Genomic DNA, 21752 nt, shown 5'->3' on the forward strand with positions numbered 1-21752 from the left:
TTCACCACCAGGACCTTCCAGAGGAGCAGAAGGCTGGTGAGGAGCCTCACCTGCACCTCTGGAATGGAGACAAGGGGGGGGGGAAGCCACCCTGTGTCCCCTTGCGCACATGCCCGCTAGGAACCCTTCTCAACTGGGTCTTGTTTGCAATTTTAACACTTCAGTATGACTCCAGGCACATTATCCCTGTGAGAGAACAGCCCACGTGCTGTCAGGAGCTTGGCCACAGACACCTGAGCAGAGCTGAGCAGGTGGCAGAGCCTTCCCATGAAAGGCAGCTCTGCTGCAAGGGCCAGCAGCTTGTCAAAACACCTGCACATTTCAGGCAACCATACCCTGAGCTCCTCCTGTGATGTACAGTGCCACAAAATGCCACTGCTCTGCTCCCTCTCCAAAGCCACTGTGGGTGGGGAAGCACATGGGAAATCCCAACTGGATTGGGGGACCAAACTCAGATTTGGTGCAAGACCAGCAAGAAGGGTCTTCTCACACCCCATGGCTTTGAGGGGTCTGGGAGGTGAGGCAGAAGCTCCCTTTCACGTGCTGTATGTTTCTGTTCAGGCTTCACCCCTCGGCACGGGAAGCACTTTGGGCTGAAAACTGATGTATAGTAGTATGATACCATTAATACAGCCATGCAGACACACCATCACATGGCAAACCCACTAGAGAGATCTGGGATAATTATTGCAAAGAGATTTCTTTAGCACCCTGCTAATGGAACCATTTCAGAAGGGGAGGAGGAAAATTAGCAATAAACCACACAAAAGCAAAGTCAGAAATTGGAGCTTGGTGAAGACAGATGAGACACAGGGAAAACCTCCATGCCTTGTCCTCATCCAAGCACCACCACGAGAACAAGTCTCTCCCTCAGCTGAAGGAACAAGCATCTCCAGCTGTTTCTCAGCCCCTGTCCCAGGGAGCACTCTGGCATCTCGAGGCAGGAACCCAGAACATTTTCAAGAAGTCAGAAGAGGCAGAGAGGCAAGAGGCGATGAGCACAGCCTGCAGCTTCTCCTGGCTCTCCTCAAATAGGCAGCAGCACCAGCTCAGCTGCAGCAGAGACCAAAGTCCCTGTTCTGAAGCCAGACAGCACCATCACCCAGAAACCCAGGGAGTGGGGTGACCAGCGGGTCCCTGGGGCATTTACCCTACAGTATGCTGGCCCTTGCCAGGAGACAAACTCAGGCTCCTGAGGAACTGGAAATGCCCAACACAGTCCTGTTCTGCCCTTCTCCAGCATCCTGTGGGTGGGCAGAAGCCAGACCAGAGCTGCTGCTGCCCCCTTGCCCAGCCAGAGGAGGTACAGCCAGAGGCCATGGCTGCCCTGCTCCAAGCCCCACACCACATTCCTGGGCACTCCCCTGCCCAGCCACCCACCTCCCCCACAGCGTGGCCCAAGGGGAGGCCCACAGCCACCACACACCCTTCACCCTGACTTCAGGGGCAAACTGGCTCACCCCCACCACAAGAGCAGAGCCAGCCCAGGTGCCCTCACAGCACAGCCCAGCCCTTGCTGTCACTCCTCTGTGCACCTGTTCCGTGCAGCACAGCAGTGGTGGGCCCAAGGAAACTCCCTTTCCAGCAACCACCACACTACAGGGACAATTCCCTCCCTCTCCACTTGCAGCCTCCCCAAACCAACTCACCTCCTTACAGCTGCCATACACATCTGGGATACATGCAACCCTGCAGAATCTCTTGCTGGGAGCCCCATAGGGCTGCAGCCACAGCACCAGCACCACTCCCAGGGTGATGGGGAGCAGCTGTGACTTCCTGCATGCTCCAGAGCAATCCATGTAACCAGGTGTGCTTTGCTTCAGGCCATCTGGGACAGTTTGGGCTGTTGCCTGCTGTTACACTGGTGGGGCAAAAGCAGCTTGTGCAGGAGGGCTGGGGTCAGTCCTGGCGTGCAGCTCCCTCCAACAGGGAGCTGGGGTCTGCCCACCAGCAGCTCTCACTGCTGCCATGCAGAAACATGGAAATACACCACCTGGATATTGGATCATTTAGAGATACACATTTAGAAAAGCATCATTTCAATTGTATTCTGTTCAAACTAGGCTGAGCAACCACGTAGAAAAAACAATGTCTGTGCAAAGGAGGGTTATTGCAAAGTATGCATGTACTATGTCTAAATCTCAAAGTCATGCAGTCCAGATACACGCTGAGATCCACACGCAGCTATGAGAAGGTAGCACCTGATCCTATAGGTAATAATACAATTACAGGCTATTTCAGAGCTTGTTTCCACAGGAAAACTGCAGCACTGTGGAAGAGGATGTGAGCTGCAGGCCTGGCAGGAGTGTACGCTTATGTCTAGGGCACATTAAGCACTGCGCTGCCAGAGGTGTGAAGGGAGGCTGTGGGTTTTTAAGGGACAGGTCTTGGTTCCAGGCCAGCCAGATGAATGCCAAATTCCAGGCTTAAATTCTGTTTATTCAGAGGCCCACATGCTGTTGAGCAGCCTGGGCAGCATGGGGATTAGGAGCCACTGTCCCTGCAGAGACAGTGTTTGAGCGCCCTGGCAGGCTCAGAAGGCTGCAACCTGCCCTGCTGGAACCTCTGCCCACCAAAGCAGCCACTGACACTGCCTGTCCCACCCGTGGCCAAAGGATACAAAGGGTTCAAAGGATAGGATGGCCCCAACCTGCCCTGGGGATGCTCCCTGGGCAGCAGTGCCGTGGGCTGGACCATGCGGGCACACAAGTGCTCAAGAGACATCCTTTCTGATCCTTAATGATCCCCCTGTAAACCACAGGGTCTGTGAGCCTGCCTGCAAAGCCATGTCCCACAGGAAGAGCAGCTGGGCACGTGCAGAATGTGGCAGTGGCATCGGGGCACATTTGGAGCGCCTGCTTGGGGCTGATGAATGGTGGCAGGAAGCACGTGGCACCCTCTGGAGCCCACCCACGGGTCCTGCCATCTCCCCTTGCAGCTCTGGAGGCATAAAAAGAAATTAAGCATGAATTTAGCACTAGAAAAAGATACCACATTGCCAGTGGGAAATGATTTTTAGCCACAGATGCTTTACAACTGGGGAAACATATCTGTAGCATCTCTATCTTGCTACTACAGACTCCTTTCTTCTCACATTCCATTCTCTGAGCCCAACCCCACTGCTGCAAGAGAAGTAGATCTGTGTGTGTGTGTGTGTCCCTGCAGAAGTCCTGGGGTTCCTTCCATGGAAAGCAGCATGTAAACTGTCTTGGAGCAAAAGCCCCTTCTGACACAGAGCTCAGCCACAGAAATTAAAGTATTTGATTTTGTTTCCTCACTCTGGTCAGGTGTTTGAGTAAACAATTTTGTGCCTCTATTTCTCTTTGTGCTCCTTTGTCCCAGTGGTTTCAAGTCTTAGATTTCTGCCTTAGGGGAAGTGTGTTTGAACACCCTGGCACCAGGCAATGTGGAGAGGGGGGAGCTGGCCCCAGGTCTTGGAGGTCTGACATCACCAGTACGCACCAAATAAAAGGTAGGAGGCACAAAGTCCCAACAAACAGAAAGCACCAGCCCCAAGCAGGCAGTGGAGCAGGGCCAGAAGTGGGATGAGCTGCTGGGGCCCAAAATCTTTGCAGTTTCCTCCAGAGCTGTCCCAGCTGGGATTCACTCGTCAGCCTCCTCCATGGGCTTTCTCTTCTCAGTGGCACTAGCAGCAGCTCTTCTGTGCTCCCTGGCTGTTCCAGGGTGGAAGCACAGTTTCATCCTGGAGAGCAGCAAGAACTACCAAGACAGGTCCCCTAAGGGTGGGAAGAGAGGTAGGGGTGGGAAGAGAACACCTGACAGTATAAAAGCAACAGCAGCCCCCGGGGCCACCCCCAGAGCAGTAAATCCCTACACAGAGCCTTCCTTGCTGGAGGCATCACTTGTGGTGGGCCAGGCACTGAGGTGCAGGACATGGCAGAGCCGTGTCCACAGCCCCACTGTGGAGAAGTGTGGTCCTGGGCATGGCAGGTCATCCCTGGGACCTCTGGGACTGCAGAAGCAGTGTGGCCACTTTCATGGACTTCAAACTATGTGTCAAAAGATGAACCAAACCAGCTGATACTACAGCGGGGCCCTCCCACTTCTCCCCTTTCCCAGGCGTTTCTAAACTTTTATTTTTTACATTTCACATCAACAAGGAACTGGTATTTTTTCAAGGCCAGGGAAGTGAACAAAACGCAGACTCGAATGAGAGTGTGAGTGGGAAAGCTGTGCCCCGGGGGACAGGGGCTGGGGCTGCCAGGGGGCTCTAACCCTGGAGTGGCACAGGGAGAAGTGTTGCCCCAGCCTCCCACCCCCAGAAGCACCCGGAGTCTACGCCCAGAAGTGAGATGTGGGCAGCACGAATCCTTCACCCCCTGCCCTGCTCAGGCTGCACGGCTCAGTCCGGGACAGAGCCGCTGCTAGAAAGGGCGTTTATTAATTTTAGCGACCCGCGGAGCTCCTACTGGGAAAGCCAAGCCCCAAAGTGCCGGGGGCGGAGGGAACGCCCCAAAGCAGCGGCGCCCGGGGAGCAGCAGGGCCCGGAGAGCATCCCGGGCAGCGCTGGGGTGCGGCCCCCTTCCCGCCGGGAAGCGCTGCCCGCGCCGGGGGCACATCGCCCTCTCCCGGCCCTCGGGAGAAGCGCCGGGAGCCCGCCCGGCACCGGCACCCGGGTCCAGCCCACGCGGGGCAGGGGGTGGGCGGCCGGGGGTCGGGGCTCGTTTCTTAAGGTGCGGCGGAAAGGGGTGCAGAGCCCCCACCAAACGCGAGCCCGCCCCACCGAAGCCTGGAGGGTGTCCCGGCAGCATCCCGCCATAGCACCTCCAAGCCAGCAGGACTCCGGAGGTGTCAGGCACGTTCCCACGACAAAGTGGCTGAGGGAAAAGGCATCCCCAGGCTGATAAACACCCTCCGCACTCAGATGCTGCTTGGCCATCCTGTCACCCGTGCCACGGTGTCCCCAAGTTCCCCCGGCCACGCATCCCCTGCAGCAGCACACAGGCAGGAGTTTTCCCACCCTGGCAAATGAGGGCCCTGGGTGAAACCCAAAGCAGCTGTTGCCAACTTTGAAGCGTCAGGCTGGGGGCTCCTCTGCATCATCCATGGCAGGGGTAAAATCCCTCCTGAGGGGCTTCCAGAACACCACCAGCTTGTGAACAAACCCGAGCACACCGTTTGACCCCTATCAGCCACCACAGCCAAGTCCTGCATTTTCAGAGGCTGGAACACCCAGCTGGCCCCCAGCACCCCCTGATTTATGGGAGGCTCATTTTGGGCAAGTAGTGCCTAATCAGATAATGATGAAGGAAAGGAGCTGTCCCCTCCCCACCTACAGCCCGAGCAGGCTGCCTTACACCCCCTGGCACCCCTGGAGGTGCTGAGAAGCTCTGTTCTGAAAGAGTAAAGGTCTCAGCAAGGTCTAAAGTTTTCCTTGTTGCATTAATACAAGTCCTGACCTCTCTTTATATTGAGTTTATGAATAATTTAGTTTATTGATCCATAAGGTGGCAGGGAGCTCTGGGCTTTGCTTTGGGGGTGCAGTAAAGCCAGGTGGGGGGGGCGACGCCAGGCTCTTGCTGTGGCGTGTGCCAATGGGGGCCTGCCCCTTCCCAACCCTCTGCATAAAACTTAGGGTCAGCAGACACCAGCACTCAGCCACAAGGGGTTTCTTTTCCTGACTTACTCCCTTTTCCTCTTGAAAGGAATAAAATGAATGTGTTTTTACAGACTGTATGAATCTGCTTGTTGATTTGGCCAGGGACTTACAGACAGGGAAGTAATGGGGAAAACTGTCAGTTCTAGAACATGTTACCAATTGACATGGACTGCTGCTCAGCCAAGGCCGTGTTAAATTCCTGAAGCTAGAGAAGAACAAAGACTTAATAGAATTACGAATATTGTTCTGCTATACATAAAAATGGGGGGATGTGCATATAAGAGGGGGACATGTAGTAGGCATATTGGGAAGTCTGTACCTTCCAAGTACCTCAGCCAATGGGGAAAGGAAGAGAGTGTTGTGGCCAGGAAATTAGGATAAAAAGGAGGCTGCATCCTCCAACAATTTGAGAGACCTCAGGGGAAATGCCCCATGGCCTCCCTTTATTTGAATAGTTACAGGACTCCTCTGTCTCCTTTCTGGACATGAACCTCTGGCGTTGTGAATTTTTCTGCACACTCTCCACCACAATGTCATGGTGTTTCCTCAGCTCTCAAAGGAGGTTTTCACAGAACAGGGCTCTTCACCCTCTGCTTTTGCCTTTGAGGGTGCAGCTGGGTACGTTTTGGAGGCTTTTGTTTTCCTCTGAAGGCAGGAAGAGGAGTCAAATACCAGAGAGACCCCAAAAACTGGACCTATAAGTAAAACAGGCAGTCAGCTCTGCCGGAGTGAGCTCAGCAGCCAGACAGGAAACGTGTTTGCTTTCCCACAGCCCAGGAGAGATCGCTGGTGCACAGGCAGCAGCCTCACATCCAGTGTCTGCCAGCTCTGCCTACAACCAAGAGGTTTCTAGCTTTCAAATTCCAGGCTGCAGGGTTTCCCCTGCAGCTTGTTTTAGAGGACCTGTGGTGAGCCAGGACTGGTCCCCAGGCCAGGCTGCTCCTGGTGGTCCGGGCACTAAATCTGGCTTTCCTATGGGGCAGCCCACCTGCCCCCCCTCAGCCACGTCTGTGCCAGGACAGCTCCTGCTGTCCTGTGCTTGCACAGCCAACCAGGAGGGAAAGGAGCTGCCTTCAGGCTCTACAACCTGATTCCTCCTTCATTGCAGAAACAATCTGAGGGGTTTCTGTGGCCTTTGGTCCAAAGCACTCCCTCTGGCCCTGCCTATAGTGCAGCTCAGAGGGAGAGGAGCAGGCAGAGTGTTTGCCTGTGCCAAGCAGTTCTGATTCTCCTGGGCACTTTGGTATTCTCCAGAGCAGAAATCACACGGTGGCATTCAGAAACTGCTCAGTGGGAGCCAAAAACATTCCAAAAAACTTGGAGCTGCCTTCAGTGGCCTTCCCTGCAGAAGGGGGATGGAGAAATTCAGGCCTCTCTGGCGGGTCGCTACCATGGAGCCTGGGCCCCCCACAGCCCCAGTTCTGCTCTGCCCCTGCCCTGCTCCCTGCAGAGCCAGTTCCTGTTTGTCAGGATCTGTTCCCAGCACAGGGTCCTTCTCTACTCTCGCTTTTGTGCAGCACAGCTGGAGCCTGATTCCCCCCCAGTCATGGACATGAAAGGCTGTTGCAAGGCTGCCACAAGCTGCACAGGGCAGACACTGACTGCACACCAGGGGAATGCTTCCCATATGCCTTTATTTGCAATGTTACAGGACTATTTTACAGGCACTGTGCGTTGGGTGTTCCAGACCGGTTTGGATTTTTTTTCTGTATTACCCAATGACCGAGAGGGGTGGTGGGAGCAGGGAAAATCCCTCACAGCAACCGTTCCAGCCTCCGGGAAGGCATGAGACATCTGAGAGCAACAATCTGCTTCTTCCGAAGCCACGAAGCGAGGAATCTGGTTTATAAACAGGCTTAAAAAATAACGTACATATATAAGAGCAGCTCGAAGCTAAAGTACAGCGGTAAGTGGTACACAGCTACGCGTATCTGTTCACAGCCTTTCTCCAAAGCTGGAAAAAGGCATGGCTTAAAAACTAAAAACACAGTTAAAAAAAAAAAAAAGGATTCCATGCATTAAATTGTAGTGTTTTGTGCAATTAAAATGGGATGAAAATAAATAAAACTTAAAAAAAAAAAAAACCCCAACCTTTTCCATGACACTAATGGAACAGAGTCAAGTCTATAAGGCACTTCCACATGGGCTATTCTAGAAAGCCTGGAGAGGAGCTAAAACAGTGCAACCATTTACAATGGCATCCAATGAGCAAAAGACACCTGTCTGGTTGAGATATGAAGTGAGAAAAACCTTCGGAAACTTCAGTCCTTGGGAAAGATGCTTGGCTGCAGATGGCTTGGTGGCCAACTCCTCCTTATTGCTGCAAGGGAGGTCTCCCCCATCAAGGGTGCTGGACCCACCAAACTATGGCAGAGGGGCTCTGGAGCCCTGCTCCTGGGGCACGACACGGGACAGTGGGTTTGGGGATGGATGGAGCAGGCGAGGGGTGCGTGGCTGCCAAGCTCCTGCACCACCTCTGGTGCTGCATGCTCCTCGATGTGAGGGCTCCCAGCCTCCCGCAGCCTCCCGCAGCCTCCCCTCCCCGCCCGCCTCTCCAGGGATGGCCTTTAGCGCGCCAGCCCTGCCGCCGCTTGGTTCAAATGTTCCAGGAAGTTAAAAAATAGCCTCCACCCTAAATAGGGAACTGGGTGTTTTCGCAGGAGCGGGGCCATCACATGGCCCCAGCAGGCTGGGGAGCAGTGCAGCCACAGGCAGCCAGCTCTGCGGAAAAAGGGGAAGGCACGGGGATGCCTGACCCTGACTCTGCTTTGCCAAAGGTGGCTGACCCAGGAGCTGCCCTGCTGCTGTAACCTTGCACCTGATGCAGATGGAAATTACGGAGATGCTCCAGACAGGAGGGTTGCCCTGGGCTAGCTGTGGGCATTGGTGGCACTACACACGTGCTCAGCTGCTGACAAAAAAGACTTATCAACCTGGATGGCTACTGTAGGTCTCATAGTAGTCCTTTATAAGCTATTTTTCCCAGCTAGGGAGAACTGGAGACCCCAGCTAAGGTAGGCTGGAAGCAGTTCCTAGCAGGGGAGCTGGGGCTTTAGAGAGGAGTCCAGTTTTACTCACCAGGGCACCCAGCATGGGGGATGTGGGTGGGAAGCACCTGGCCATGGCAAATACTTGTGCCTGACTACATGGCTCTGCAACAGGAGGGAAACCCTCACCCTCCAGTGCCACTCAAAAATAACTGAGCAACCTCTACGGGATGTCTTGAACACAAATTAAAACCCAAATCTGCCCTTCTAGCCTCTCTGAAAAAACTTGGCACAGCCAGCTACCTGGGCTGAAAGGTGCTGGCAAAGACAACTAATGGGCTCCCACTACAGTGTCCTTCACCATCTCCACACCTCACTCACACTCTCTGGCTGCCAGAGGGTCCTGGGCATGGCCACTGAGTGTTTTCAGGACAATCCCGGTGCAGGAGGAGGCTCCTTTCTCTGCCAGCCCTCTTAATACCAGGCTGAGCAAGAGACAAGAGCACGATAGGCGAAGCATGCACTTGCCTAAGCAACCCCTCCTGGCCAGGGGCTGCTCCTGGCCGCCTGCTCCCACTGACTTTGCAAGGCCAAGGTTTCAAGTCCAGCTTTTGTTCTGGCAGGTTAGCTCTCTATTTACAAGGGGGGGGGAACAACCAAGACAACCTAAAAAAACCACAACAAAAACACATTAAATAGGGAGAGTATAGCTTTCAAATGGGGAGGGCGAGGGCTGGAAAGTGTCTTGTAGTGCAGTTCAGAAGAGTCAGTCGGGGGCAGGCTGGGGGTAGTGGCAGAGTCGGATGCGTGGCTTTAATGCAAGTCTTCACTCTGGGACAACTCTGTCAGGATCTGAATGAGGTTGTCCAGCCCCCAGAGGTAGCCATCCTCTCTGTTCCCTTCCACCCAGGGCACGTTGTGCTGGAGAACTTGTCCCTCCGGCAGTGGGGTGGTTTTCCCAAAGTCAATCATCCAGACTTTGGCTTGTTCCTGCTTGTCGTGAATGAAGAGCAGAGAGCTCCCAATTACCTGTGGAGAGGTGAGACCAATTAGTGGTGCTCCTGTTGCTCATTTTCAGCCCTCTTTGGGGCTTTCAGATACCTCATCTCAGGCTGCATTTACAAGAGATGCTGCTGCAATTTCCTGCATGAGGAAAAGCAAACTCTAGGTGCTGCTGGTTGTGTTTGCACATGCAAATGGGGCATTTGGACAAGCTGATTTACTCATACAAATCCCAGGTCTTGGCAGAAGGAGAGGATCAGAAAAACATGGGCATGAAAGATAAAAGATGTCATTTTGGAAACTGAGCCAAGGTCCCCTAGGAAGGAATGAGATGAATTGTCTCAGCCTTCAGATGGGGATTTTTTCAAGGCTGGTTCTTTGTGATCAGCTTGTGCTCTTTGCACTCACCAATCCTGCAGGCACCACCACAGGGATGGGGACACTCCAAGTTACTTGCAATGTGCTGTCTCCTGCCTCAAACACCATCCAATTACACCCAGATTGCCCCTAGAACATCATCCTGGTGCTTACAGCACTCTGGGGATGCAAGGTACAGAGCTGCATGTTCATGGATTTCCTTTTCCCTGAGTTCACTCAGCTACCTTTGCTTTGAAGGCCTCGTTCATATCCTGACTGACCTTTGGGAAAATCCTGTAGCAAGCAGTGGCCTCGGCAGGCCCATGGAAGCCCACAGGCGCATTTGGGCCCTGACAGCAGGAGTCTCAAGGCCTGTTGCAGTGGGATGAGACCCCACAAGCCCAATGGTCACCATGCACAGAGCAGAGAGAGGCTCAGCAGGTGGGTATCTCCAGCTAGGCATCCTGACCCATCCTGGCTCACAGTCCCAGCCAGGATGACACCCAGCAGCAGCTCGGCTGTGGCTTCCCAGTGCTTAGGAAATGTGTATCACTATCAGACCAGCCACCATCATGCTCTTCTGCTGAATCTGCTCCTCCAGTCAGAAGATTTTAGCAGGGGCTTCTACAGAAAAGCATCAGTGGGTATGTTTCAGAGCTGTCCCAAATGAAAACTCCTTTCCAAACTCTCTCTGATGTGCATGAATTGGTGAATTACGAGCTCACTTGCCCCTGTGTCACAAACAGGGACCTTGGTGACCAGAGTGCAAGGGCCATAGCAGAGGTGACGCAGTGCACTGAGAGCCACAAGTGCCCCTTATGATGTGCAGGTACATGGAAGAGAATCCAGTTGGTGTCAGCCCTCCAAAACAGCAGCACTAAATGTTACTGGGGACTCCCTCATCCGTGCTATCAGCAGGGCTTAGGCTGACGTTTGCCTTTAGACGAGGGTTTTGAACAGGATGCATGTACTGTTTGCAAAAGCTGTTATGAATTTACATTTTTCAGGAGACTTTTTCCTCCAGTGCATTGGGAAAACATCCAAGGTCCAGAGATGCGTATTATTTCCGAGAAATGCTTATCTTTAGCTCTCCTCCTGCTAACCTCTTACAGTCCTCTCTTGGCCAGGACAGAGCATTCTAATTTTAAGGAAAAGCCTTTTGCTGACATTCTTCATTTGCCTGTTCTGGACTACCCAATTGCCCTGCAGCTCCTTGGAGGAGCCCTGCTCAGCAGGGGCCCCATGGAGGGACACAGAGCCTGGCAGACCTTCTGCTGTGCTTCATCTCAAAGCGGGATGGAAAGTCAAAGCTGCTGATTTTTAATTTTTAAGGAGTGGAAACTTCTTTCAAACCCTCTTTGAAAGGCTGCTTTGTTTCTGTGTTTTCAAATGAAACCCTGGCACTCGGTTTCAGGGAGAATTCTGTTTCCTGTGTTGAGCTGACCTGAAACCCTCAGTTTTGACATTTCCCTTCCAACTGCTCTCCAGGCGCTGCCACCAGGAGGCACAGCCCCATCTGCCTCTGGATCCCGGCAGGGCCCTCCGTGTGTGCCGGGGCTGAGGTGTCTCCTGTGGCTCTGGATGAGGGACAGTGGACTCTTGGAGCTGTGGCTCCCGAGCCCTGGGAGTCAAAGGTTCCTATGAGGCTCTTCTGTTCCTACACAACACGTGACAAGGACATGCACTCCCACGTTTTGTTAAGTAGATGCAATAGCAAAATTACTGCATTAAATTGTGGAGCATTTTAGTTCCTGAAATGGCCAAAAAAGGTAGCATTCCCTCCTTGTTTTCACATCAGCACTGAATCTTCACTGTAGAAAATGTTGCTGTCATGGGCAGTCATTTCTGTAGGAAAGTCCTTTGAAAGGAAGAGTTCATACTGAAAGTGCCCCAACCAGCTCAGGAAATGCAGGTTTGGGGTATCTGCAATTTATGGCTGTGTTGAAGCCTTGTTTGATCATGTGGAGCAACTGGCAGCCAAATGATACCTGACATGCATTCAAGCAGACATTTCTCCTGAGAAAACCCTGTGCTTTTACACTAGGGAATTTTCCCTGTCATAAACAGCCCGAGTTCCTCCTTGATCTTTTAATCTGTTTAAACATTGGCTTTCAGTAGATTTGAGCCCATGTCAGACGCATAAACATTGTATGTTACCATCTATATTTGCACATAAGTATTAGATACACATATGAAAACACGGATATAAGAATAAAACAGCCTCTGACTTTGACTTCTCTCCTTGGACAAGCTGAGATTAAACAGTTTGCCTCTCCAGGCAGATCTATCTAAACACCAGCATTACCTCGTGGCACTTGAAGAACGGGGATGTCTCCAGGGTAGCGCGGATACCCTTCAACCGGTTAAGATAACTGTTCTGGAATTACAAGAAAAAAAAAAAAAACAAATCCAAGCCATCAGTGCTGCAGGAAACCTACATAAAAACTACAGCATTGGGGCAGACAGGGACGTCACCCCTGTTCCCAGCATGATACCATGATACCATGTTCGCATGGAGAGATGCGGAGGGTGTTCCTCCGACGCCCTGCACCAGCATCCTCCCACAGACCTCTCCCTTTGGAGAGTGTCCCCTCTGTTTTACCATCCACTTATGCTTTTGGCTTCTACAGCACCCTGTGAGCTCCTGTGGTTTTCAAAACTTAGTGAAAGGATTTGCTTTCTGCAGTGTCCCTGCTGCATCCATGGAGGGAACACCTAATTCAGCAGCTGCTACTTTTTCCTCTCCCCTGCACTCTCTTAATAGATCAACTCTTCATCTGTCAGTTTAGCACTCAGTCAGTCAGACATCACGAGACACTTCTGCAACTCTGTTATCAGCACTTTTGTAAAGTTAGTCCTGTAGGAGGAAGGGCTTTCATGATGGCCAGCATAAAGATCAAGACCCGCCAGCCTGTTTGAGCATCCCTGCAAATTGCTGGAAGGCACTAAAGAGTCTCAGGGGGCTCCCCTGATTTTGGGGTTTAGATAGAAGAATTAAGCACAGGAACACACATACACACAGCAGGTATCTGGGCACTGTAACACACTTGCAAGAGGACAGGTGGGGGTCACTGGATTAAAATGCTCTGGCCAAGGAGCCCCATCCAGAGGCAAGGTGTGATGTGGGCTCCAAGTTCTCTGGGGATAAAATATAGCCAGGCTACTTCATCTTCAGATCCAGGAATAATCCCTGGGTAACTCCTGAAAGCAAGCATGCCATTTTGAAGGAGGCAGTGCCAAAGGCCACTCCCGCTGGAGCCTTGCGTTTGGAGACTTTATACAGTACAGCTTAAAATGGGAGCACTTTGTCAAATAGGTTATTTGACACAGTTGGTGTAAATTGTTTACAGCCAGATCTCTTATTCTCCTGGCAACTTAGGGAAGCTTGGGAAATGCTGGCTGTGGCTTGCCCATGTGAAGTGTGCCTAGCACAGGGCCACCCTTCTGCGAGACCAGGCACAGGCAGCCCACCCTGCCAGGCTGGGAGCCCCCACCACTCATACTGGGGTACAGAGTGGGCTCAGGGGTGACCACCAGCCCAGGGATGAGGGACATAGCATGGCTGTGACTCCTCAGTGGGTTTGGGGAGCCAATCCTGGAGATCCTCAGCAGACTCAGACTCGGGTCAAGCAGTGCTGCTGCTGCAGCCAAGTCCCCTCCCAGCTCTCCACTGCTTTCCCTTCACCCTGCACCCTGCATGGTGTTTCTCTTCAACATTTCTCAAGCTTTTTTATGAGAGATTGCTCAGGCTTCACCCCTGCAGTGCAGGGACCTGATGTGCTGAGGCCGGGCTCCACAGGAAATGCTCTCTCCAGGCAGTCCCCTGAACATCCCCCACTCACCAAAACGTTCCTGTTTCCTCTGGTGAACTCGCTGAAGGCCTCCATTACTTGTTCCTTTGTCCGTGTCTTCTTGAAGTCCCGGTTCACAGTGCCGTCCTCTTTCTTGAAAAGAAGGGACAGCGGTGAGTGGGATGGGGAGGAAGGGAGTTGGGGCAGGAGTAATGTTTCTGCAGCCACACATGCTGCTGAGTAGGATGTGACCAGCATTTTTGGCAGCTGAAGGATCTGCCTGTGGAGCAGGGGTGACCAAAGGCAGCAGGTCTCTGCTTGCATATCCCAAGGTATCCCACAGCCCTGATGCATTGACCTCTACTGCAAATGGAACTCCCCATCATCAAACACTTGCCAAGGTCACTGGCAATGTGGACAAACTCTCCCTCACAGACCTGGTGCTTGCTGCTAACAGAGGCTGGAGACTACCTGTTTCTGGTGTTTCTGTGTCCAAATGGCTTCCCATGGCTGCTGTAGCTGAGCATGGCACTGACACCAGTCCTGGACTGTCTCCCTGGCTTGGGGAGAACAGCAGAGCATGATCACGATGGGACAAAACTGAGTGTGGATGGAAACAACATCTTGGGAGCAGGCACAAAACCCCTCCATGAGAAACCCTCCATGGACCGTTGCAGCAAGGAGCAAGCCCCATGGCTGCCTGGCCTCACTGGTCCTTGGCTAGTCCACGGATCACAGACCCTCCAAGGCAGCAGCCTGGCACCAAGATGCAGTGAGCAGCCTTGTGCTCTCCTCTGCCTATTCCCCAGAGGCACATCCATCCTTGGCCTGCCATGGGGATGGCATGGCTTGTCCACTGCAGGGATGACACTCAGCCCTGGCCCAGAGGCTCCTGTCCGAACCTTTGGGCAGCTTTGTAGGTCTCTCCCCATTTTCCTGGTCCTTCTGGGGCTCTGATTTTTACATCAACTCGTTTCATTGTCCAGAGGGGCTGCGGGACAGGCAGGCAGATCTCACTTCCTGGATACAGGGGCTATTTTAAACCACACTTGCTTGTGCTCACAGCTCCATTGCAGGGCTCCATCCCACTGCTCCAGACAGCTCGTTTGCACACAATAGAGCGAAGGGACATGGGCCAAAAGACATCCTGTGGGCTGGGGAAGATGAAGGATGAAAGAGCAGAGTAGAGGCTCGGGGAGGAAGAAGGCACAATGAAATCACCCGCCCTGGAGGTTTGAGACCCATCCAGGGAAGTGCCCCAGCAGAGGGCAATGTGCATCCCCCTGGACAGGGGGCTTGCTGTGGGCATGGCAGCCAGTCCAACTTGGGGGGAGGTTGAGTGCCCAAGGCGAGCCCACCACCAAACCAACACCTGAAGTGCAGTTTGGGATGAATCACACAGCACACTTCAGCTTCCAGCTTGTGTTTTGTTTAAGCATTAAAAAAAGGTGGTAACAAAAGCAACATACAAAAGAAAACCTCCAGGAAAACCATTGTTTCTAGAGATTGCAACCACTGCACCCAGTTCCAAATCACCCTGGACTCAGGCTGACCATTGTGCTGCCACAGGGTGTAAAAGCAGTGCTCAGGGCTGGCAGAGTGTGTACTGGCAGGGATCAGGGACAACTTTTCACTGGAGACTCCGTGCTGCTGATGGACCACACAGAGCTGGGATCTCTGCTTTCAGCTGTGACCTCGCTGAGGATGCTCTGGTGGCACGTGTGTGATGCACAGGGGAAGGGCTCTTTGCTGCTATACATCCCTCATGTGAGCCCTGACGTGGCAGCTCAGAAACCAACCCGCCCTCTCCCAGAGGGACGATTGATATCAATCTGGAGAAGAGCCACAGCACTACTTTCACGTGTAAAGAGCACAACTTTCCACAAAGCATCCAAGAAAGGAGATGGACTTCTAAGTGCTCCTAAAAATAAATGAGAATCACAGATGGCCTTTCAGATAAGGCAATCTCAGCTTCAGGAAAGCCAAGCAGCCTATCCGTAGTGCTGCTCCCAGCATTACCCGCCTCCTGCAGTTTCCTTGCCCAGCCAGAGGTTGCTGCCACGAGGCTGACAACTGCCATGACATTCACAGGTGTGCGAGCCCCAAGGGGGCTGCCTTCCACACAGAAGAAATGTGAGGGGGGCTGATAAGGGCTATCACAACCTCCGCCCCACCAGCGATTCCAGCTCGCGCTGCCGTCACTGGGGCAGGGTTGGGGTCAGCCAGATCCACCTCCAGCACTGCGCCTGGCCTTGGATGGGGCTTGCGAGCTGCCTGGCTTGGCAAAGTTAGCTGGATGCTTTCCAGGCTGGTTTGGTAACCCTGCAAACATTCCAGCCCTGGGGAATGCCATCCCACCACGGCCTTGCTGCAGGCAGTGGTGAGTAGTACTCAGACCAGAGCAGCAGCTTAAGAGTGTCACTTCTTACAATGAGCCCCAGCAAGTTTCAGCTGGGCCACCAGGGATCACTTGTGTTACTTTCAGCATGGAAATTTTATTAATAGCTACTGTTTCCAACAGGTTCAAGCTATTCCAGAAAGTTAGATGAATGCCATTATCTCCTTTTGCAGAGGAAAATTTCCATTTTAAAGAGGAAGAACTGGATCATCAAGGCCATGTGGGAGAGGGAGAGCTCAGCCAGGAAAGGGTTTCTATCCTCATGCCCAACCCTGAGCTGCCTGTTTGCCTTACCTGCCCATGCTATCCAAAATGCTACCACTGCTCCTCTCCTTCCTATGACCCCTTCCCACTTGCCCAGGGTCAAATCCTGTCCTTCCCTTGCACTTCTCAGTACTCTCCTCTAGCAGCCTCCAGCCGTGAGCGAGGGGCAGGGCAGATTCACTGCTGCTCCTCACAGGGAAGCACCCACAGCAAGAAATCAAACATGGGAAGACAGCCAGGGCACCGAAGGCACTTATCCCTAACACAGAAACTCAATCCCAGAAATAGGGAGAACAACAGGGATACAGCATAGCATGACCAGCCCTGTTGGAAAAAAGCCAGCTGTGAAACAGCATGAACTGCTAATGCTTTAGCTTAGGGGAACATAACCTAGAAGCTGAGGGATTCAAGGAGAATTACAGTAATTAAAGCCTTGATCAAATTAGTCAGTCCCCCAGCAGCAGCAGCAGGAATACTGCTGGAGGCCAGCACTTCTCAACATTTTTCAATTAAAGGGCTGCTTCACCTCTGAAAAAAATCCACTGCTCAGATCAGACTGCAAATTGTTCATGGTCAGCTAAGCAGAGGTGCAAATCTCGTAACTCCTTTATGGCTTTTATTTCCCTCCATGGTGTTTTTTGGCCACCCTGGGAACATGATTGGGTTTTGGGTTTGTTTTTTTTCATATATTTTAATTTCAAGTGCTTCACATATGACCTGCTCTTGTGGTAAAGCCTCCTAAACATTCCCAGACTGAGAAGCACCACTGGAGGCCAAGGATATATCATGTTGGACTATAAATAGACAGATATTTCTGATTACACCAAGAAAGCAGGGAGAAGAAGCAGTGCATGGGAGCTTTGGTCCCAACACTTCTTTTTTATACAGCCTCAGTTTTACAAATAGCAAAACAGCAGCAATGGGAAGTAGGCATGGGGTTGTCCCAGGCTGGAGCAGCTCACAGTGTGCTTATGGGCATCCACAGCAGGAAAGGGTCTTTGGGAGACCTGGGAAATCAGGGAAGAGCTGCACGAGCAGGCAAGTGCCCTGACCCAATGTAGGCATTGCAGGAAGCTGTTGGGGGGAGCATGGCTGGTACTGTCCCAGGCAGAGGCATGGGATGGGCAGAGGACACACTGCTTGCCAGGAAACTCTTGAAGGGGCTCAGCCCAAGAGCTGCTCCTGGGGTTTCTGAGAGGGGTTGAGTTAGAGATAAATGCACTGTATCCTGCTGGCCATGAAAGAGCTGAATGAAGAAGGTGCAACATGCACAGAGGAAGAGAAAACTCCCTTCTGTGGGTGGTTAGAGTAGCAGCTCTGAGTGACCCCCTTCTGCTGACCTCCTTTTAAACCCACAGTCTAACACCTGCATTTGTTTGCTACTGAGGTGAAGGGGAACACTGCCAAAGAAGTCTACAAAATCTGGTGTGAGGGCTTTATCAGCGAACAGCTTCATTTGTTTTAATTCTATCACTTTGACACCACTATCTTCAGGAAGGAGGTTAGGCTACAGAAACCTGGATGGGCACTCTGGAAGAATCCTGCCCAGCTCAGAGAGAAAAACGATCTGTGACCAAGAGAAAGAAACTCCTCCAACCAAAACACATGAAGAAATTGAGCCATCGTTTCCACTAACAGCAAGTGGCTGCCCTGAGCTACTGCCTGGGCCCTCAGCAGCACCCCAAGCCTGAATTACTGCAAGCACAACTTGACAGAGCTCCCTGTGGCTGCCAAGCCAACACCATGCCCAGGCATGCCATGAAACCCTTGGCTCAAGTGTGGTATTACCTTTAATTCATGCTGGCTGGCTATCAAAAGGCAGAGGCCATTGCTAATGCTCATGCAAGCAGTATCACTAATACTCTGTGGTTACAGACCTAACTCTGTTCAAGTGCCACCCCAGACACCTTTCTCACAGCAAAGCCTGCTTGGAGAAAATCTCCTGGTCTGCCTCATCTACTGGGGACACAACAGCATCCCAGCTGATGCCTCCAAAAACATGAGTGCTGATCTGAGCAAGAGCAGTCAGCAGGTTACACGTGCATGCATGTGCTGACAGAAAGTGCAGCCGTGTGTGTTTGTCCCATTTCATAGGGCTCAGCTGCTGAATTTTCCTGGACAGGCAAGTAAACACATCCTCCTTACCGGCTGTGGCTAAGCTCACAGCTCCAACCGCAGATCGGCACACGCTCAAACTGGGATTTGGATTAATGGCTCAGCCCAGTGGCAGAGCAGTATTGAAAGCAAACAACTAAACTGAGTCTTCAAGCTGGAGGATGGCACTTTGTATTTTGCAGTGAGGGAGATCAACCAAGCAGCTGACGTAATGAGATTATGTCTAAAACTGTCCTTTTGCAGGGCTGCCCTGAGCTCAGCTGTGCTCTCAGAAGAGCAGCAGTGCCCTGGGTGAGGTGCCTGGGTGGTGGTTGGGCTGCAGGGGCCAGGGATGACCAGATGTTACCCGGTCTCACCATCAGCCTGCTGCATGTGTACCTCTGTGAGTTTGGCTAGCGAGCACTCCCAGCAGCTGATCCCCGGTGCTGCACAGCTGGCCACACTCACCTTTATCCCCTCGATCCTGAAGCCCAGCGTGGCCGTGGAGCTGATGGTCTCCCTCCACTGCATGTAGCGGGGCTTGGTCACTGCCCGCAGCACATTCTCCTCCTCGGTGGGGGCATCGGGGTCCACCTCAATCATCTTCTGGTACATGTCTTTCCTCAGGCTCGGCTTCTTCCGGGCCTTTATCAGCTCCTCCTCCAAGTATGTTCTGCAAGGAGTGAGGGGGTGATGAGCAGGGGCACCACACGAGGTTCCATATACCCACAGACAGCCCTTGCCCCAGAAATCAGGCTGATCCAGGAGAGCTGATCCCTAAGGAGTAGTGCAGCATAGGAAATAACGGAGCAAGCCTCACTGCGGGTGAATTGATCCTGATTTAATTATCACTCCATCATCAACACTCGATATCTTTTCAATTCATTAAGGAACCACAACCAGTTTGGCAATAACAAGGGAAATTATTTCTCACAGGTGCTCATGGCCTTGCTGCTGCCACACTGGCAGCCTTCTGCTGCCACCCCTTGTTTTGAGGAGCCCATTCCAGGGCTCAGGAAACCTGAGCTCTCACAAGCTAAACATGGCTTTCAATATGTGCCCAGGAAACTGTGAACATGCTCTGGGACCCAGCTGAACTGAAGGCAAGAGGGAGGTTGCTATGTCCCGTCCTTCAGCATTAGCTGCTGCTCCCTCTGAGGGTCAGCCAAAGCTGCTCCTGTGCCTCTCCTGTGCTTTTCTGTCACCTCATTCTGTGCACCATGAGAGCTCTGCCTCATCATCTGCTAAACAGGGTGTTTTCACACAGGGCTGTTCCACTGATGGTCATGATTTTGCCCAGTATATGTCTGCTTCAAAAAAAGCAAAAGCTTTCTCTACAAGAGGAAGCACAGGAAGGGAGGCAACCTTGGCCAAGTGCTTACCACTACCCCAGGACCACAGGATGCACCCAGGATGGGGAATGGGGGAAGGAGGATGGAAGGTACAGAGGAGTGTGCAAAGACCTTGGTTTTATCCATCCTTCAGAGAAGCACCCCTCTGTGCCAGAGCACAGCGGTGCAAAAGTTCTACATTCTGGTATGCATAAAACCATCATCCACAAAGTAACACTTCCTGCAGCGATAGTAAACCCCCATGGAATTCCTCTTGCAGCTCCCAAATCTGCTCTGGCTCAGCCTGGAAAGTGCCCAGGCTCTCCTCAAACAACCCACCAGGATGGGTGAGATGTCCCAGCCAAACAACACAGGAATGATCCTATCTGTCACTGTTCTACACCTCCCAATAGCCATGCCCAGCCCTGCAGAGGGACAGTGCGCTCTGCCCACGTCCCTTGTGCCAAAATCCCAGCACTGAGTGTGTGGTTCACCTCCAGAACCAAGCAAAACACCCAGGGAGGGTGTTGTGCAGACTCAGTGGGACAGTGTTCCTCAGACCCACAGGCTTAGCAAGGCAAACTGGTGCCTTTGCTTAGGGCAGACATCCCCAGGCCATCAGCCCCTTTGAAAAATCCTGCAGGTAAAAGCAATGAAAGTCTTTGGCTGAGATCTCCAAACCCATGATTTTGGGGCAGACAGAATAGAACAGCAGGATAAAGCAGCAGCATGGTAGAAGTGCTGCCCACACTGCTCAGAGAGCTGGAATTCCTTCTGATCAGAATGACAGATCATCTGTGTCTGTATATCCTCCCCATGGCCTCAGGCTCATGCCATCGCCAAGGCTTAAGAAAGACAAAGTTTTGTTTAGGAGTGAGTATGGTAGGCTGCCATGTCCCAAAGCCAGGTTGGCATGAATAACCAAACCTGTATCTGCCTGGCAGCAGGCTGCTGGCTCAGAGGACAGGTTTAACAGCCCTGAGGTTCAGATTATTTGCTTGGCCATGGGGATGCCCCATTCCACAGCATTAACTCCATTCATCCTCTCACCAGCTCCTCCCACAGCACCATCTTATTTCAGGATGACGATGCCCAGCACATTTGCCCCGTTGCCTGAGCTCCAAAACCCCAAGCGCACAAATCACCTTGCATGTGATCTGTGCATGGGAGGCTTTCTTCCTCCCAGAGACAGCCACAGGAGCACCTGGGAAGCCTGTCCAGCAGCTCTTCCTCTGGTGGCTGCTGTCTGGGTCCAGAGTGGGTCCTGTTTCCTTCCCAGAGCAGCCTGTGTGTGCCAGCCAAGGCCACATGGCTGCGCCGGGCCCTCTGCCCTTCCCTCCACCCCTCCGGTGGAAAGTATTCCCCGCCTCTTCCCTGCCGACAGCCCGGCACGCCAGTTCGAGTTTCACATCGGGATTCAGGAGGGGAAAAAAAGATTCCTCCCTCCCACAGAAACCATCAGCTTTTCCAGCAGCGCAAGCGTCTCCACCATGTCTGGGCTGCGCCTTTGCCAGCGACGGGGTTCTCAACCCTTCCTGCCACCAGCCTGCAGCACACCCAGGGCCGAGGGGTGGCCTGAGGCTGCTCCAAAACTGGCAGCCACCTGGGGTCACCAGCCCTGCTCACATCTGCTCCGGGACACCCTTGTCAGCTGTGGCACGGCTCACTCAAAAACTGCTGCTGGCCAAGCGGCTGCAGCCTGGGATCCTGGCGGATCTGGAGATGGTTCTCAAGGAGGACACGGGTAATGTTGCTCATCTGTTAGGAAATGTTTCAAGAGCTTTGCATGAAAGGCACTGAACTACTTAGCACACGCATTTCATCCCTCCAGTGCGCACAGGAGCAAAGGCTACGCAGAGGGAAAATTTCTCCCTCACTGAAACTGTGCCTTTCAAGTGTCTTTATTTC

At 52.7% G+C, this 21752-nt stretch overlaps 1 protein-coding gene across 1 annotated transcript in view; it reads right to left on the reverse strand.

Moving 5' to 3' along the window:
• Positions 1–7235: 7235 nt before the first annotated feature.
• Positions 7236–21752, reverse strand: part of ITPKB (inositol-trisphosphate 3-kinase B) — a 67640-nt gene continuing 53123 nt past the window's right edge. The window contains exons 5-8 of the mRNA XM_069009286.1: positions 18982–19186; positions 13809–13910; positions 12272–12343; positions 7236–9636 (exon numbers count right to left, since the gene is read on the reverse strand). Coding sequence (XP_068865387.1) covers positions 9421–9636; positions 12272–12343; positions 13809–13910; positions 18982–19186 — 595 coding nt within the window. The 3' untranslated portion in view covers positions 7236–9420. The remainder of the gene's footprint in view (positions 9637–12271; positions 12344–13808; positions 13911–18981; positions 19187–21752) is intronic.

Source organism: Aphelocoma coerulescens, chromosome 3, assembly GCF_041296385.1.
Source record: "Aphelocoma coerulescens isolate FSJ_1873_10779 chromosome 3, UR_Acoe_1.0, whole genome shotgun sequence".
Classification (NCBI taxonomy): domain Eukaryota; kingdom Metazoa; phylum Chordata; class Aves; order Passeriformes; family Corvidae; genus Aphelocoma; species Aphelocoma coerulescens.